At 42.4% G+C, this 20,279-nt stretch overlaps 1 protein-coding gene across 1 annotated transcript in view; it reads left to right on the top strand.

Annotated features, from left to right (window-relative positions):
• LOC146976688 (leucine-rich repeat and fibronectin type III domain-containing protein 1-like protein) overlaps nucleotides 1-12,794 on the top strand; it is a 222,569-nt gene extending 209,775 nt beyond the window's left edge. Inside the window, exons 9-11 of the mRNA XM_085796605.1 lie at nucleotides 7,731-7,914; nucleotides 11,436-11,676; nucleotides 12,486-12,794. Coding sequence (XP_085652731.1) covers nucleotides 7,731-7,914; nucleotides 11,436-11,676; nucleotides 12,486-12,610 — 550 coding nt within the window. The 3' untranslated portion in view covers nucleotides 12,611-12,794. The remainder of the gene's footprint in view (nucleotides 1-7,730; nucleotides 7,915-11,435; nucleotides 11,677-12,485) is intronic.
• Nucleotides 12,795-20,279: the final 7,485 nt, after the last annotated feature.

The raw sequence follows: 20,279 nt of genomic DNA, 5'->3' as shown, positions 1-20,279 counted from the left end.
GAACTGCCCTGCACTGCCTGACACCTGAATAATATATAGCTCACACATACACACACACACTGAGGACGTACAAATACCCACAGGTACACACACAGACAATAGACACACACATTGACGGAGAGAATACAAGGTGTATACACAGGTACAAGTACAAATATATTCACAAACACACACTCTGTCTCTGTCTCTGTGTGTGTTTCTCGGCTCAGATTCACTTGACTTAACTATAACAAACCCAACAGCACAGTTCACAAGCTCAGTGCTGTTAGGTGGAATGATGTTGGATTTCTGAAGCCATGTTTAACTCCTTAAAGTTGATACGACAACATTAAGCATAAACAGTTTGATGCATTTTCACACATCTGATGAAATATTTCCCCCCTCAGGCAGGAGGTCTAGTTTTGTTTTGTCCAGTTTAGCCTAGAGTTACATCCACACAGGACGATCTCAGTTTACAGCACCGAGGGTATAAGCTTGGTTGCAGAAAGTGTTGTGATGTGTAGAGGGTGCTGAGGTCAGGGTGGATATATAAACCACGCTTTGACCCGAGCCACACGGTGCAGGTCTGCTGGAAAATAACAAGCATTATTCGTCTGATGGTCTTGTACAGAGATAGAAGTGTTTGTCTTCCATCAACTGCTCATTATATAAGATGTTTGTTTGTTTGAGCTGGACAGGTGCTGTGCAGCGGGTTCGTGGAGCTGATTTGATGAGAACAGCTGCCTGCCTCTGGAAACACACAAAGGAATGTGTGTTTAGAGCAAAACTCAGAGGAGGGCTGATAATCATTCTATGTGGATTTATCACGACAGACGCCTTTCACATCACACATGATAGTTTGAGTTGTTGTATATTGATGGGTCACATCTTTACTTGCTTTCAATAAGAGTTTATTACAAGAAAGAAGAATGTGACAGTAATGCAGAACCCTGGAGCATCTCTCTCTCTTCACCACAAAACACTTTCTTTTTACTCCAAAACTCCACCTTCTCCAGACAGAGAGGAGCTTCTGTCCAGATGTCCCATAACCTTTGACCTAACCCCTTAACCTTTAAAGGAATAGTTCACCAAAAAATGAAATTCAGTCATTAGTGACTCACCCTCATGCTGATGAATACTCCAGAGTAGTTTTTTATTCCTCAAAGTGGAGACCCGGGAGTGGGGTTCGTATAATGAAAACTTTATATGAGAGTCAATAGCACCCGACACAAAAAACATTTAATATTGCTCCACGCCGCTCGTTCACTGCAAACCAAGTGTCCTGAAGGGAGACAGTCCAGAGTTTACTCAAAACAACGTAATTTAGGACATTTTTACAGCCTAAACAGTCCTGTATTGAATTTGCCTGGGCCGCGCGATACAGGACTGTTTAGGCTGTAAAAATGTCCAAAATGACGTTGTTTTGAGTAAACTCTGGACTATCTCCCTTCAGGAAACTTGGATTGTAGCGGCTACAGGTTTGAGCAAATAAGAGCCGGCCTATTTTCAGAAAATATATAACTTGAACTATGTATTTTCTGCAAGTTCTTGTGAATGTACAAACCCAGCCAAGAAAAATAAGGAAGCCCAAGGCCCCAAGGTCTTTTGTTTCAACCCGATCCAGCGCATCTAGTCAGGTTGGTCGGCCCAGCCTGGCTGGTTGAGGACTCTTCATGCATTCAATAGTTAGACAGCACCGCTTAAATTGCTTTTTTTTACTCTCAGTGCCACTGTTATAGTCAAGAAAATGACTTCCAGAGTGAATTAAACAACACAGCGCTCTTGCCTTTGGTGCCACTTCAACTGACTGACCCAAGGGAAAAGCTGCAACACGCATTTATTTACAATAAGTTTAACTGTGCCAATTAAACCTCTAAATGAATACATGTTCTTTCCTTATATTTTTATGCTTAAAATCAGTCAGTATGCTCCCATCTTTGCTGAGCAAAGGATTTGTGCAAAATGAATTAAAAGCCTGTCCCATATAAACGCCTGTCTCTAATATAAGCCGGTTCAGTTTGGCAGTTGCAGCAAATAAAAGCCCTGGCTCCTAATTATTATTATATATAATTTACGCTATATATTTATAACAAAAATACTGATGAATGAGGTTACACAATCAGTGATGAATAGATAATGTAGTATAATACTATCAGTGTTGATTGTCAGGCCATATCATATCACAACACAACACACATCTACTCTGAGCATATTATGTCATCTGTCTGTATTCCTGCATGTGTGTTTATATTTCCCCCGTGTGTGTGTGTGTGTGTGTGTGTGTGTGTGTGTGTGTGTGTGTGTGTGTGTGTGTGTGTGTGTGTGTTAGCAGTAATCTCGGTGCATCAGAAAGTGGCCTAGTTCACAGCTCCCATGTTCCTCCACTCAATTATACATCTCTATCTATCTCTACGCCCCAGAATACTCTTCTCTCCTCCGCTCTCTTTACGAGCTGTTCCATCATCTTTCCTCCATCACCAACTTCACTCAAATGAGTTTCCAAGAATCAGTCAGAACCAGGCTCTTCGTTGTCTATAGGGGTGACACAGTCAAAGATTCCTTTGGTGCTAATGCAACTCTACTTTTCTTCCACACAGGAACTTTGGTGTTGAGGGAGTGAACTGGGAAAACACTGTAAAATACACTGATTCTGTACTTCTTTATAAAAAAAATGTTCATGGTTCAAGCTCCACCACCACTACAGTTGCACTTTATTACAGGCATTCTGCAATACAAATCAGCACTTTACTGTACAATCCAGCACTTTATTACGGGCATCTAGCAGTATAGTGCACAATTTAGCACTTTGGATTTGCATTTTGCAATAGAATTTCAACATCTTGCTAATTAATCTTTTATCGTCCCCAACTAATAGTCTGTGTTGTTGTGCTTTTCTATTTTGTTGTTGTTGTTGTTGTTGTTCTCTCTCTTTCTAATTGGTGCAGCTTTGTGGTTCTGTGTCCTGTCTTTCTATCTAACACCTACCTGACATTTGGACAAGAGATGGAAATGAGCCATATGGCTATAATCTCATTCATATTTATATAAAAAAATGTCCATTAATATACAGTATACTGTCCCATTTCTTAAAGGTATAGTACGTAGGAATTCCCCCATCTAGCGGTGCAGTTGCATATCTGAACGTATTCTTGATGTTGCATTCACGTGAAATCGGGCAGACGTCAGACAGACAACAGTTGTGGTCCGCCAGCACGAGGCAAAACAATACAGGCGTGACAACATGTTGTCATGGTGATGTGGTATTGTTTTACGTCTTTCTCTGGTGGAGTAAAATGACATCCGGTCGGTTTGCCGACGGCCGTCTGCCTGACTGCACCTGAATGCAACACCGGTGCCTCCGTCCTTCCTCACACTACACAGTGGTGACAGTTTTAACAGGCCGTTTCCGTGGTTACCTACGGTCACGATGCAACATGGCCGCCTCGGTTCGGTGCGTCGCCCACTTATGTATTTGTAACGACTTGTAACAACTCATTCTAAGGGACCAGAAAGCTTTACTTTGGATGCGACTTAAGTGAAATATGTATTTATGAAAACAATATTTGATTTTTGCTGATAAAAAGCCAAATAAGTTACATACTGGGGCTTTAAATAAATAAAATTGAAATTGAATTGAAAATTGAGGGTTAAAAGTCAAAAACTCAGCTCTTATAATAGTGGAGAGGGAAATTAGTTAGGAAAAATGTGTGTGAACAGTGTGTGTGTGTGTCTATCCCTGTGTATGAGATAGAATTAACCCTTTGACTGACTCAGATAAAGAGGTGGTGCTGACTCTGCCCTCTCTCTGTGAATCTGACCCACAACTGAAATATGTAAAGTTTCTATATTTTCATCTTTTCCCATCTTAGCTCATGTTACTAAATTGTTGTTTCTGACATTTCTTTCTTTATTATGTCTCACCCTCTGCTTATTTTTCTCAGTTTTTATTTTCACTTCCACCCTCTCATTTGTCCCGTTTCCGTCTCACCTCATCTCCTCTCTCTCATCACCCGTCCTCTGTCGTACTCTTTGTCTGTTTTCTCTTTCTTCTTTCCTCTTTTCACCATGGTCTTCCTCATCTTCCTTAAGTTTTCAAGCAGAAAATTGAAAAGTGTACCACCTTTTTCCATTCCCTCCTCTCTCTTCCTCTGTCTTTTGTTCTGTATGAACTTCTCCACTTCAGTGTTACTTTAGTTTCACTCTATTTTCATTTGGAGAACTCCCTTGATCATCTCTTTATAAGGCTGCTGTGTTTGATCTCTGTTGTTTTCTCTTCTGCATGACTGAAACAGAATGAAAACTGCAATATCAATATCAATACAATAATCTAAATATATCTGCATGAGTGGACAGCAAGGGTCCAAGACTGAAACATAGGGGACAGGATGTCTTTCTACTTTCCAGCAGCAGCACTTTTAATTTAAAGGCGAGGCAGGTTTATATTAATGCAGCACCGTTCAGACACAGCGCTTCAAGGCATGGGAATGCATTAAAAATCAGACATTAAGAAAACATTAAAATTGCATTTAAAAGACCCTTAAAAACAAGAAGATAATTGTTAAAGATTAAAAATATAATTTATTGGTAATGCTTCAAGGTCTGATTTAAATGAGCCTCTGCAGATGGCAGGTGTTCAGAGAAACTAAAAGCTGCTTCACCTTGCTCGGCTCTGATTCTGGGAACACTGAGTAACTCTGTCCCACTTCACCTGAGGGGTCTGGATGCTTTGTTATGAACAAGAAAATCAGAAATGTGTTTATGCCTTAGATCATTTCAGACTTTTAGAGGCGTGGTAGGGTTTTAAAACCAATCTTTGAGCCACAACAGGACAGGGCTGCGATTTGAAGACCAGTATGATGTGCTCCACTGTCATGGTGTCAGAGAGGACTGGGAGCAGGATTCTGGAGTAGCTGCAACCTGTTTCACAGATTTTTTTATGAAGCTTGTGATTGCACTGTTACAATAGTCCTGCCTGCTGAAAATAAACATATAGACCTTTCTTTTCTCCATCTTGTTTCGACAGATATTCTTGAATTGTTTTTTAAGGTGGTAGTAGACAGATTTTCATCTGTTTAATTCAGGGTGTGGCCTCTTTGAGTGACTCTTTGGTGCTCTACATAAGTCCCACCTCCAGCTGCAATTTAGGCAGTGGGGTCAGACACGCCAAGATGGTGGCGCAGTATGAGCTTCAAAACCACTCTTCAGAAACCAGAGGGTGCCTATAGTTATAATAATGTTATGTCAGGTAAATGACAATTAAAAAAACAATTGAAAAGTTCATGTATTGTATATAAAAACAGGATAAATGACATATTTGTTTTCTGAACGTCACTTCTGTGCTGAGCGGCGTCAAGGTTGATTCCTCTCTGTTTCCACCTGTGTTTGGATTCAGGTTCAACTCATCACAACATGCAGCCTCATAACTAGACCAGACCCCCCCACGGTCTCTACATCTGGCTCATCACCAGTGAAACCAGAGCCCATTAATGACGCTGCACATGTGCTCGTCCTTGGCACATATGCTCTACAGTTGGTGAACTACTTAGTGCTGCATGATTGAGCTGAGACCGGTTGCTGGATTGCCCCAGCCTCTCTCGGTACACTTCATGAATGTTGATGTTTGTGCCACTCACAGACTCAGAGTCTGATCATCATTGTTGTCATTGTGTGGTGAAGAACATTCATCAAACAACCAGGGACTCTAATGCTATGAAACTAATGTAATGTGGTGTAAGGTTGTTTAAGCAGTCGTCCTGTACTGCGCTGTTCACTGTTCACACCGTAGGCTGAGAGTGTATATTGAGGCTGTGATAAAGAAGCCACGCCAAAGCTTAATTATTTATAGGCTACAGGGGAAACTTCCAGAAGCTTCATTCTGACTGCACCTCGAAGTTTCATTCTGCATCAGCACAACATGGTCTCAGCTCAATATTGAAAACGTGTATCTTCTGATAGCTAGTTTAATGAAACAGCTTATTCAGCACCACAATAATATGAACAGTTTTATAAAATGTAGGACGCTCTCTCAATCTTTTATATGTGGAATAAGGGAAAACCCATACAAGAAATCCGTCATTCTGTGTGCTTCAATATGAAGCTAAAACCCTCTTACTGTTCCTCTCCGCAACAGAATAACTGTCACAGTGAATGAAATTGATTTCTGTTTTGTCCCTGTATTTACTGTATCATCAACAATGGACTAGCAGCTCAGAGGTAATCTGACCTCTGCAGTCTTTACTGCTTTGTGTTCAAGTCAGAGATGTCTGGAGATGTGTGCACACACCCCCTGTGGTGAGCAAGCTGCCGCTAGGTGTTGCAGGACACGAGAGGGATAAAGGCGGTGGTATGGTGTTACACAGGGTTTTCCGCCTGGGTCATTTTGGCCAGTGGCCACTACCTTGGTAAAAGGAGTAAAAGGAGTCTGGAGTTTTGGCTAGACTTATACAAATGAAATCCGTCTTAATCATCACCTATGGGCTTCTAGTCCTGTGTGGTGGGGGCTGTGTCTGCAGCCCCCCCCCCCCCCCCCCCCCCCTCCCCCTCCCCCCGCCTGTATTTTGGTCTTTTGCTTTGTTTTGTTGTGCACGTGGACGTTTCTGGGTGGAGAGCGAGAGAGTCAATGTTTTCTCTCCAGCCAATGACAGAGCAAGGTGAAGCTACGTGCAGCAGAGTAGTAGCTCAGGGCTGCTAGCCCCACTAGCTGTTCCAGATGTTAGCGACTGCTAGCAGCTAGCATGTCTCTCTCTCAGCAGCAGCATCAGGACCGCAAAGAAAAAGAAATACAGTCTGAGTGAAGCGCTGGAGCAGCAGACGGTTACCCAGACGTCACCGACAACTAAAGCCTGGAGTGGTAACAAGTATGAGGACCGTTGTGTTGAGGGGATAGCTCGATGCTAACTTCGGCTAGCGGTAGTGGTTAGCATCACCACAACGGCCGTCCTGCTCGTTACAACACAACACTGGAGGCTCCTTGTTCATTCTTTTGTGCACACAAACCCGTTACTTTTCAATGTAGACGCAGGTCATGTGCGCTCACAACCCAACACAAACCCAGAGCAGCTTGATTCAGTGCCAGGTGCTTGTTTTTTTCATGCACATCTGTGGTGCACAGCTCCAACTGCTTCTCCTTCCAGTGTTGTGTCAGATGGCGGTTCCCCCTCAGGCTGTGTCTCTCCTACTTTTTTCCCACAGAGCTCTGCCCTGTTTGAAAGGAGAAGGAAAGTGACAAGTAAAGTTACTATTTCCCCGCTATAACGCTGTTCCCATTACTGTCAACATATATCCACACATGGAGCAACTTCTGATGGTGTAGCCTATGTGAACATCCTGTTGATCCACTTACAGAAAAACCTAATTAACTTCACATGTGATTCCCATGCGTGTTTTCACATGGGAATCATTTGCACATGGGAAACATGTGGTTTTGGCCCAATTTTATGTGAATCACATGTGAATTCCCATGTGAAACATGTGGTAACATGTGTTACCATAGAGCACATGTGTAAAACATGTTGCCACTTGTGGAAAATGGCTACACATGGGAATTCACATGTGATTCACATAAAATTGGGCCAAAACCACCATGTGCAAAACATCACAAAGTCCATGTGATTTCTCTGTAAGGGCCTCCATCCATAAACTGACCTACGATCTACTGTTGAAATCAGAAATATCTGTTTTTGGAAGAACTGTTCTTATCAATATCAAATCAAATCTCTCTCTCTCTCTGTCTCTCTGTCTTCTCTCATCAGGATGATCCCAGCCAACCACAAATACTTCCTGCTGAGTGACCTGGCGTCATCGCGGGACTATGAGCTGTGCGTCCTGGCCGTGTATGACGACGGTATCACGGCGCTGACGGGCACCAAGCTGGTGGGCTGCGTGTCCTTCACCACGGAGACAGAGTACGGACGCTGTCACTCCATACGAGACCAGGTCAGTGTCTTTGTGTCTGACAACGTGATGAACTCACCAGCAGGAATTCTTCCTTCTGCAACTCCTGAGTCAATTTCTAATTGTCAGGGACACCGCGGGATGAATTTATTCCTTTTCATGTGTAGCAGTGGAAGTCTGTCACTCAGTGCACAGCGGAGCTTCTCTCAGTGTGAGCCGTAACCCAGCTCTGAACACATTTGGATCAAACAAAGAGAAATTAGACACAATAGAAACTGAAACCTATGAAAAATCAGGCGAAACTTCTGAACAGGCAGGTCCACTCTGCAGGAGTGGAAACACAACGCTGGACACACCGGCCTGTCACCTGTCCAGGTGCTGTTTAACCACACACACACACACACTGGCTACGCCGCGCTGCGAGTGCTGCTTCACCACGAGTTTTTAAAACAACACGATCACCAATCTAAACGTTTCACGCGCGGGATCAGATACTTTGATGACGGCACGCAAACAAGTTGTGACAGATCAGTTTCACCAGTTGGCCCAGCGGCTGGCAGCTCACCGACTCTACTGAGTCTGTGCGTGTGTGTGTGTGTGTGTGTGTGTGCTCTCTAAGTACATGTGACGACAGCGGTGTGTGTCCTCAGTCTGAACAGAAGAGTGTGGGTCAATGGGCTTTTATTAGCTGCTTTACCTGCATGTAGCCTACAGGGGGATAGGAAAAACAAATTGTAAGGCAAAGCTATTTACACCGACCGTAATCCACGTCTTTGTCAACTGAACATGCTGCCGCTCTGGGCCGTCCACTGAAAAGCGTCAGTCTCAGCAGAGTCTCATCAGAGTTACTTCTGCCTCTTTTCCACCAAAAACTCCTACTAACTGCTTCAACTCTGCTTGCATCGACTACATAGCTATTCTGTCCCTGAGGCGTACCATATATGCACAATTGTGCATTGTATTGTATTTTATGTGGTTTCATGTGTATTGTAAGTGGTGAAGCCAAAGACAAATGTCCACATTGAATTGAATTGAAACTGACAGATAGCTAACAGCAGGATTTAGAGAAAGTCGGACACAGGAATATGTTTACTTTTCTTTACTTTTTAATCTTCTTTCCATCCTTTTTTGTAAAACTGAAATGAATATAAAGTTACAGTGCTTTAGTAACTCACAAAAATACAACCCAGAATGAATTTACATTAATTACAAAACGATGTGAGTACATCGATACATTGTCAAACTCATTCAGTAAGAAGCCTTTATTCCAGCACTGGTCTTATAATGTGGAATATTAACTATGTGACAACAGGGCAAGGCAAAGTTTATTTGTAAAGCTCATTTTTGCAACAGTTTGTCTCAGCATCATAACAACATCCTCTGCCCTTAGACCCTCACATCAACTGAGGAAAAACTCCCAAAGAAAAAAACCAGGAGAAAGGTCAGAGTGAGAGACAGAGGAGGGATGCCTCACCCAGGACGGACAGAGATGCAGTAGTTGTTGTGAACAGACAAGAAAACAATACCATACAGAAGGTAGTTGGTAGATGGTATCTTGTCTCCACAGGCAACAGCCAGGGCTGGAGAGACACATCTTTGTCATTCTTGTAGATTAGATATCTCAGCAACACCGGTGTTCAAATTATGCGCCATCATTCCTTCTGACTCAAAGATGATGATTAGATTTTTGTGATCTTTCTTGTGAATAACATTATATCAGGAACACTCAGAGGGAATTTCACAGCTGCAACACACAAGTTCATACACTAACTAAGACACAATTTAATAACTTAAATATCTATGATGATAAAACAAAGTGAAAACAAAGGTCAGTTTCAGTGTCACATGGGTTAACTGTAACTCTGCTCAATCCAGTCCTGATTCCACATTATGAGAAAGTAGCAGCCTGTGAAAGACACAGACAATTTCAGAGGGAAAATCATTTCAGTGCTGTTAGCTGTACAGTAGAAAGTCCCTTACACAATGGGGACATGACAAAAAAACGACAAGGTAATGTGAAATATTCACAGAGACCAATATTTTACTTAGAAATTATTCTCTGTGTGAAGGGATTCATGATGAAAACCACAGTTTGAAATTGTTGAAGCTGGGGAACATTTGAACATTTTGTGTGTCATTATGCCCAAATCACTTCTGACTACAATGACTGGGAGTATTTAACAGACATGACTCACAAAGACACACTAGACTCTCTAATTACATTTTTTTTAAAAGTTAAATAAGAAGTTTTCACTGTCAAGTTTCTGTTCTAATCATGTCCCACCCCAGTGTACGTGACAACTGATGGGGGTGAATTATTGTGACATTTCACTCCTTGTGAACTGAGTTGTTTTCGAGGCAAATGCAGTGACTGCTTGCCAAAAAACTGCCCCCATCTGTAACGCGCCTTGGTGTTTATGCATGAATTTACCTCTAAAACAACTCTGTCTGGTAACGTTGTGTTATTATCTCATAGCGTGGTGAATGTGCAGGTCACAACTTGTCCACCAGAGCGTTGTGGAGTTGTTGGATTGTGTATTTGATGAGTTTGATGAGAGAAACCAAGAAATCCCATTAGCCTCCGTAGCGTAGCTCTGAACAGCTCACAGCTCTGCTCCGCCGTTCTAAAAATAGCTTGCACCGACAATTAAAGGTAATGAACCTACTGCTATGACTATAGGGATTATGGCAATGGGCCAATTTGACAAAATGTTGAACTATCCCTTTAAAATGCAGGGTTAGTTCAAGTAAACAGGACCTGTTCATCTACAGAGGATGAATCAGTGACACACAGGTCAACACACACTGGGTGACAGAATGTTGTGATGTTGTGATACAATGATGAGGATTTATGTTCCCATCAGAGATGTAAAAAAAAAAAAAAAAAAAAAGATTATCAAGTAAATAGCTAAGAATATAATCCCATTTCAAGGTGCATTTAGTAGCTGTTCAGGGGCTTGCTTTTATTTATTTAACTTGCACAATTTAATGATTGAATTTTCCACAGCACAGAGAAGGCCACAAGGTTAAACTTCATAGATAATAAAAAGAGAGAAATAAAATAAGTAAGTAGCAAAGGAAACAATATGTAATGCCTGGAGGTCATGGTCTGGGGCTTTCAATCATGACACACAATCTTCCTCGGCAGATGGATTCGCTCAGTTGTCATGGAGCTGCACATAAATGTCAATTTGTACAGTTCGCTCTGCAGAGACTGGCTCAGTGTCTCTGAGGTCAGACCTCACACCGAGGTAAAAAGCAGCTTTATAGAAGCAGTTTGTTTCATTACAGCTGAAAGTCTCGAGTCTGAGATTAAAGGAATAGTGCACCAAAAAATGAAATTCAGTCATTATTGTCTCACTCTCCCGATGAATACTCCTGAGTAGTTTTTTATTCCTCAAAGTGCATCTGACTATATATAATAATGAATTTCATTTTTTGGGGAACTATTCCAGTTTAAATCACCTCTTTAGGAGATCAGACTCGCATGAATCACGGCATAAGTGTCTCAGGCTGTGGACACCAGACTAACAGTTCTGCTCGTCTGAATCCTGTCTCCTCAGTTCCTGGGTGGGACCATGATCATCATCATCGGGGGGATCATCGTGGCCTCGGTCCTCGTCTTCATCTTCATCCTCCTGATGAAGTACAAGCTGCACAGCAACCACTACAAACAGAAAGCTGCCGCGCGCCACGCCAACGTCTGCTCCCAGACCAACGGAGGAGGGGGAGGAGGAGGAGGAGGGGGAGGGGGAGGGGCCAACATCGTGGCTCTGCCCCCGTCCTCCTCCTCTGCAGGCCAAGGTGAGCATTTTTCGCTGACGATACAAACCTCTTTGTCACCGACAAGAATTTTGATTCCCTCATTGGTAAAGCTAATACTGGACTTCTCCATTTTTCTCATTGGTTTAAGTTAAATAAGTTATCACTGAATGTCAAAAAATCTAATTTCATTATTTTCAGAAATAAAAACAAGAATTATAATGCAGATAAAGCTAAAATTTATATCAATGATACCGTACTTGCACAAGTTTCATCAGCGAAGTTCTTGGGTGTCTACATTGATGAAAAACTTTCCAATCATTGTGAATTTGTTTGTAAAAAGGTTTCAAAATCTTTAGGCATTATAAAAAGGTTAAAACAACATTTGAAAAAAAGTACATTTCTAATCTTGTATTACAGTTTAATCTATTCTCACATTTCATACTGCAATATAATTTGGGCCAGCACCTACTCTTCTTATTTACAAGCAATTCATAGATGTCAGAAATCCTTTGTAAGAATTGCCACCAACTCTTCCTATCTAGCCCCAACAAAACCACTATTTAAACAATTACAACTTCTTACAATTTATGAGGTGACTAAGTACCAAACAGGGGTTCTTATGTATAAAGTAATTTGCCTTCCTGCATCTCTACCTATTTTTTTTCAAAGTTACTTTACAGAGCAACCTCTGTTGCTAAATTCTCATTTGTCTATCAAGGTGCAGTGCTGTGGAATGATATAAAACATCTTTTAGAATCATGTTTCTCTTTAAATACATTTAAAACCAAGCTCAAACAATACTTACAGACCTAGTCACATCCTTGCATCATTGGGTTTTCGTCCCGCAGGTGGAGTGGTAAATAAAACCTCCCAACCGTCGTCGTCGTCAGAGGGGATGGGAGGAGCCTCGCTTCGAGGAACGACGGTAGTGGACTTGAACCCCACCCAGGAAGATGACGCCATCTCCCAATAACACATGAAAAACTGTCAGCCCATCCCACAACCCATCAGTCTTTAAACCCAAAACAATACTCCACCTCCCATCCCCTGGTTTTCTTTTCTTTTCTTTTCTTTTCTTTTTTGTTTGTTTCTTTTTATTTGTTGCTGGTGCCTGGAACCAACCTCCACTTCACGCCGAGGAACCGCTCCGTTCAACGGTGAGTAGCTGCTGTCAGACCAGAAGAGGGGAGGGGGGAGGGGGGGGGGGGTGGAGGTGAGAGTCAGTCACTTCCTGATGGACTGTAATTTACAGAAGAGGATTAGAGATTAGAGAGTTCTGACTTTAAACTCTGAATTCTGAGATTATAGATAGACAACAACAACAAAACTAGAGAATGTATTTCCTGAAGGAAATACAGGTGAATGCTGAAAGCTGGAAGCTGAATGAGCTGAATCAATTGTTAAAACAATGCTGAATTCAGTGAAGAAACTGCTGAAACAATCTTGGAGAGATGAAATAATATATGAAGAGTATGAAATGGTTGGAAATTACTTGAATTGTTGAAAATCAGTATGAAGAAATTGAAAGGTTAAAGTCTACTCATATTTATTTAAAACTGACAGCTTGAACCATTACTAATGCAGTATCTGAAGAGTAGAATAATATAGAAGTAGTTACAATCATTTAAAGGGAAGAATAAGTAAAAAATAAAAAGTCAGAATTCTGAGTTTAAAGTCAGATTTCTGACTTTTTTTGTTGTTGTTAAAAAAAAATCTCCTCATCTATAATCTCAGAATTCTGAGTTGAAAGTCAGAACTCACTTTTTTTCCCCCACAGTGGCCCTAATCCTCTTCTGTAGTAACTGGGGTATTGTTTTTCATTGATTCTCGGAAAACGTAACCAGATTAGACAGGGCAGGTTTGTCTCAAAGGTCTTTACTCAGCATCATAACAACATCCTCTGACCTTAGACCCCTCACATCCACTGGGGAAATACTCCCAAGAAAAAACAAAAACAGGAGAAACCTCAGGGTGAGACACAGAGGAGGAATCCCTCACCCAGGAGATGTTGTGAACAGACAAGAAAACACTTTACAACATGGAATATGGAATAATATGGAGCATGGGATAGTTCAGTCAACAAGAGCTGGTGAAGGCAGCTTCAGGTGGGTAGGCTCCTTGTTAGCACCGCTGTCATGTTTAGGAATACAGGCAGTAGACATTTTTAGATTAACACCAGTGTAATGCTCCATCTCTCATCTTAGTCCATACCTTAGCTGTGCCTGTGAATTCATGTATCACTATAATGTAAATGAAGTGGTGGGAAAAAAGCCATGAAAAACCATGACATACATTTTGAAGGTGTAATTGGAAACTTGTAAACGTGTAACCCAGGAGCAAACAGACCATCATTTCACACTGGATGGCTGGTTGTTTTCTTAATTTCACAGCAAAGGGCCACCGGTCAGATTCAAACCCCTCCAGCTGTGGTCAGGACTATGATTTTATTGCTCCGAGCTCGACCAGATAAACACCCCGGCGCTGGGCGGGATCTACCGGCTGTTGAACAACGGTTAAATCCACATTGTATTCATTAGGATTATCCAAAATGAACCAGACATCCCTGCTCCCACATATGAGGATGTAACTCGTGTTTTTTCTTGCTTGAATGAATTCAGTTCAATATGACACACCTCAGACTTAATGCAGCATAGAAAGAGACAGAGAGAGAGAGAGAGAGAGAGAGAGAGTTTCAAGTGACGTCTGTTTGAAATTGAAATGTGAAACAGCCAGAGAGAGGAAGGGATGGAGGGGAGAGGCAGTGAACCGTGCAGACAAAGTTCATTCAGCCTGCATCACTGAGCACCAACTGAACAGCCCTATTAGAAATACACTTTAATGAACAGTCACTCACCTGGATAAGGCACAAACACACACACACACACACACAGTTGGATGTTGCAACCATGCAGAATTGCTACCTCAGGGTGAGTAAAAAAGGCATTGCCCACTTTATCAAGCTGCAAAAGACACACACATGCACACACACACCTGTGCAGTTTCCTGCCCAGTAAACAGATTGTAACAGTCCAATTGATTTCACATTAATAGAGACTATGAAAATCAATACAGGGCAACACTGTGTTAAAACAGCAGCCATAAAAACCAGAACGTCTCACTGCTCTGTTCAGTACATGTGTAAAGGTTCAATGATTCTCATGTAATGATCAGTGGTCTTTAATGCCGCCTCACATAGGTAACCTCAGTAACCTCAGTGTTACAGAAACAGGTTATATGTGACAGTGTCACAGGTTTATGTTATGGCCCACCTTTGAATTATTTGAAATACCTTCATTCATTTTCTATACCGCTTATCCTCACTAGGATTGTGGGTGAGCTGGAGCCTCATCTCAGCTGACTTTGGTGGAGAGGCGGGGTCAGGGCCGTTGTATAGGGGAGAAAGGTGATGATAATTCTAGGGGCCCACAAAAAACCCAATAAATCTAATCTTTGTACTGATTTATTCTGCATAAGACCCTGACTAATACTCATAGTAATACTGCATTAGCATCAAAACACAGTAGGCTAAATAAGAAATGATGATACGTACATAGTCTAAGAAAAAAAGTGGAAAAGTGTGGGGGTAGGGGCCCACTTTAGTATTCTTTCAGGGGGCCCAGGATTCCTAACAACGGCCCTGGGCGGGGTACACCCTGGACAGGTCACCAGTGTATCGCAGGGTTGACATATAGACAGACCATTCACACCTACGTATGGACAATTTAGAGACGCCAATGAACCTAACCTGCATTCTTTGGTTTTGTGGGAGGAAGCCATAGTACCCAGAGAAAACCCACACATGCATGGGGAGAACATGCAAACTAACCACTCAGCCTTTTGAAATACCTTTTTTTTTTTTTTACCTTTTTGGGTAATTATATTTTTTACAAACAAATTTCAAAGGCCTCATTGCTGCAGTTGAGAACAAACAGCTGCACAACCCCAAACACAATGAGAATGTAATTTGATTTATTTCAATCACATTAAACAGACACAGATTTGCACATGGTGGGCAGACAAACACACACACACACACACATGCTTCTACACATGCCACATTATGAATATGCATGCCATGCCACCTGACAATAACAACACAATTAGTTCCAGGCCTATAGATCAAATCCTGGCTGTATAACTGCGATGTCACTAAGACAAAAACTGAGCTGCAATTTCATCTGGATTTACTGTACGGTGATCACTCACAGAGAAACTTAGAAGGGACAGATGGACTTTTTCAGGCTTTTCCCTTTATTACAATCATAATGATAGAAAGATGGGGGAATTGCACACACAGCAGAGGGCCACGGGCCAGACAGTAACCCAGACTGCCACAGCAAGGACTGAAACCCAAATGGCCTGAGACAGACTATCTTTTTCATTTAATCTCTCACACGGAGCACATAGCACTTAGATTTTATTTACTTCAACTCCAGAGGGGAACAGACTTTTATTAGAGACAGGTCTTTATGTCCCACTCTCTGTTTGATATGTAGCGTTCGTCGGTCATAGTCATTAGTACGAAGCCTCGTTACGGACGCATCTCTCTCTCCTGCTCTCTCTGCTCAGTGTGTCTCGTGTTAGTTCTTCTTCTGCCTCCTTTAAGACAGCTGTAATGAAAGCAGTGTATAGTGTAGTGTAAAGCAGTGTGTAGTGTAGTGTAAAGCAGTGTATAGTGTAGTGTAAAGCAGTGTATAGTGTAGTGTAAAGCAGTGTGGAGTGTAGTGTAAAGCAGTGTATTGTGTAGTGTAAAGCAGTGTATAGTGTAGTGTAAAGCAGTGTATAGTGTAGTGTAAAGCAGTGTATTGTGTAGTGTAAAGCAGTGTATAGTGTAGTGTAAAGCAGTGTATAGTGTAGTGTAAAGCAGTGTATAGTGTAGTGTAAAGCAGTGTATAGTGTAGTGTAAAGCAGTGTATTGTGTAGTGTAAAGCAGTGTATAGTGTAGTGTAAAGCAGTGTATAGTGTAGTGTAAAGCAATGTATTGTGTAGTGTAAAGCAGTGTATTGTAACGGAGGTGAGGCTCGGTGTAGTGGAAGTGCTGCTCCACTTCCCTGCAGTTGCCGAGCAGCCAGACAAACCAGAGCGGCTCGGTAGATTGCAGCCGACCAGGGGTGGAAATATCATCAGTCAGTCGGCAATATTCTTTTTTTTTTTTTTTTGTAAGTATATTTTTTGGGGCTTTTTGCCTTTATTGGGGGGAATGACATGCAGCAAAGGGCCGCACGAGTTGGGATTCTAAAATTTTACTAGGAGCACGCAATTTAGCGCCCCTTATCTTATAGATCCGGCCCAGAGTCGTTTATTAATGGGAAACACTGGATGCGCTGGTTGATAGTTTCGTTTTTAAATAGGCTAAAGGTGGTTACCTATATTTTTAATTAAGGCATGTTTTACTCAAGGGCTGGCCATTTGAGCTTGCCGTCTCTCCCATAATATATAGTTGTCCTGTACATGGCAGGTACCAAACAAAACAGACCTAAAATGACAGTAATTTTGTGTGGTTGTGTGTTGCCCGGTGTTATGTGCATAATGGGAAGAGCGCCTTCGCGCGCGCACTGTTTGCGTGTGTAGGCAGGGGCCCGTGGCGAGTTTGTGTCCAGGGCCCGTGGTCATGATACTCCGTCTAAGCTGTGAAGAACAGTCAGACTGTCCTCTTCACCAGACCTAGGAACAGCTCCTTTTCTTTTCCGTGTCTGAGGAAAGAGACCGCTAGCATGACACACAGCGCTACAGTAGTCTTGATTGAAAGTTTGTTGTCACGCCTCCCTGATGGCCTGAACTCGTGCAGCGTCGTGATTGATGATTGGTCAGGGTGATTGATGATTGGTCGGGGTGATACTTGTAGCGTTGCCAGTCTCCCGACCAAGACACGGCAAGAATTTATGCCGCTGTGATCATTTAATTTAATTGGTGACCATCATGAAAGAAAATGGTGCAGTCTGAACCGGCTTTCTTTCCACCTGCATGAGAAGCAGATATAAAATTCTTCCAAGGGACACAGTTGGCTATCATATCATAATCCCTTCATAGTAGATGATGTAGATGTTTAATACTTGGAACAACATGTGCACAGATCACCTCTTGTTGATGTGATTGTGTGGTGATTTATTTACATTTTCACATTTTTTTTAATACAGAGAGGTATTCTCAGTGTGGCTCCGCCAATGACAATGAAAATGAACACACACACACACACACACACACACACACACACACACACACACACCCCTCCCTGTAGTCATTTGTTTGATTTTAATGAGTTGTTTTGTTTTGATGCTTCCTTTCTCTTCTCCACTCCTTTCATTTCTGAGTTCAAGGTCGTTTTGTTTGTCTGTTATCTGACACTGTAGCTTTTTCTCTTTATCTCGTGAGCTTTCTTCAACCCGTTTCAGTCTAAAATTGAGATGTAGCTATACCCTAATGTGAGGTAGCTATCAAAGCTCTGGAGTGGAGGACCCCCCCCCCATACAATTTATGAACTGTTTCTCTTCTTTTATCTTTGTGTGAATTGAATCATTGGCCCTGAATCGTTGAATGGATGTGGAGTGTAACACTGATGCTTTGAGGGTGAGCAGCTTCATTCACTGTTTAACTAAACAAGCAGAGCCTATGTGTCTGCAGTAGTGTACGATACGCATGTCTATGCAACCAGACACAGACACACACAGGCTGTGCATGACCTTATCCTCCCTCACAGTGAAAAGATTTTACAGGCAACACGACAGGAACATGACAGAGGATGATCTTTTCTCTGCCATCGGGCTCCACATTGGCCTTGTTCACATTTTCTGTGTCAGTAATTGAAGATGACTTCCTTTCAGAGTGATGTACTCACACTGTTCCTTTGACATTTTACTTCTTTGACCCCATTTCCCTCACAGTGTCTGGACATGTCACATGAGTCGAGAAAATCACACATGCGAGTGGAAGATCACATAGAATACACTGAAATCACAGTCTTAGGGCCCGTCCACAAATGTTTTTTTTTTTTTATTGTTTGTGCGTTTCTTCCACATGGAAACTGCGTTTTGGGGCCCTAACATGGTAGCCTACCTTTTGGAAATGGGTCCCAGAGTGGATAAAGTTTTTGTGTACACCATCAAAGCTTCAGCTTCAGTTGAAAACAAACCGATACCGTAGCCGCCGCCGCCGCAGTCGCTGCCCCAGCTAGCGCTTCTTCCTGCTCTTCATCCTCCCCTTTGTCCTCATTCTCCACGTTTTGGTACCATCACTCTATCCTGGAGAGAAGACGTCTGTGAATCGCCACTGCCATCGTCCACTCTCACTGGGGTTTTTTTTTGGAATAACAAAAGTAAAGCAGTCCATTGTGCTAACTCGCTAACTAGCGGCTATGCACCAAGCACTGCTAACGTCCACATCAACACAGGAGCCGCAAAGTTGGAGGGTCATTGTCATTTAGGAACGTTATAAACAATCATTTCTTGTCAAGATTGTTAAAGGGGGAGACAGAGGCTGCTGCCACCGAGTCCGGGGCCGTTGACTCGCTGTTTTGGTAAGCAACCGGATGCAGGGCGAGAGAGACAGGCCTTTCCGTCAAAATAAAAGCACCAAGCTAATAAAATGCGGTGAAACCTTTTAATTTAAGGAATATAATAATAATAAGAAAGTCCCCGAGCCATTAAGTTAACCTTTTGCTTTCATTGTACTACACGATAATGTCTATTTTATAAGTTTTATGTTGGTGAATTTGGTGATTTCTGTATCCGCTCTGGAACCAGAATGCAGAAAAAAGTAGCAGACACCAGGCTCTTCTCCTCTAGGTGACGCGAGGCTAGCTGCCACCCCACTGCCCCACCCCCCATCGGTGGTGGGACGACTGTGGGGCTCCTCAGATGCTGTACCTGAAATGCTTTGGCATGTTTGGTACCACTCCCTCCCGGTCAATGCAGCTACAGAATCAAGCGCCACAAATTGATTCTGCTTTTTTTTCTGTCAACACAATATTGTTCCGTTCATTCATCTCTGCATAGCGCTCTTTCTCTGTCATTCTCGTTCACACACACACACACACACACACACACACACAGACAAGCGTGCATGCATGCCAGTGGTGCGTGGTAAGAATTAAACTTATCAACCAGCGCATCACTGGTGCAGCTGACAGCTGAGCAAACTATTTCTACTGGCCTGCCCTGTAATGTATGGAGTTGGGTTGAGGAATGAAACCAGTTGTCTTCTCTTAAAGAACTTACTTTTAAAGAAGTAAGACTGAGCTGAATAAATTTAAATGTTTCTTGTAGCTTTCAAATTGTCTCAGCAGGCGACTCTGAAGAACAATACATGAGCATACAGCTTTATATTTAACATGGCAGCGTCAGAAAGTGTGTGTTTGAACACCGGCCGCTGCATACACGCTGCATTCACACTGCATTCACGCTGCATACACGCTGCATACACGCTGCATACACGCTGCATACACACTGCATACACGCTGCATACACGCTGCATACACGGTGCATACACGCTGCATTCACGCTGCATACACGCTGCATTCACGCTGCATACACGCTGCATTCACACTGCATACACGCTGCATACACGCTGCATTCACACTGCATACACGCTGCATTCACACTGCATACACGCTGCATACACGCTGCATACACGCTGCATACACGCTG

Source organism: Trachurus japonicus, chromosome 13 (assembly GCF_045865225.1).
Source record: "Trachurus japonicus isolate A0001 chromosome 13, Traja_1.0".
In the NCBI taxonomy this organism is placed as follows: Eukaryota; Metazoa; Chordata; class Actinopteri; order Carangiformes; family Carangidae; genus Trachurus; species Trachurus japonicus.
This window is presented reverse-complemented; position numbering and strand designations above follow the sequence as displayed.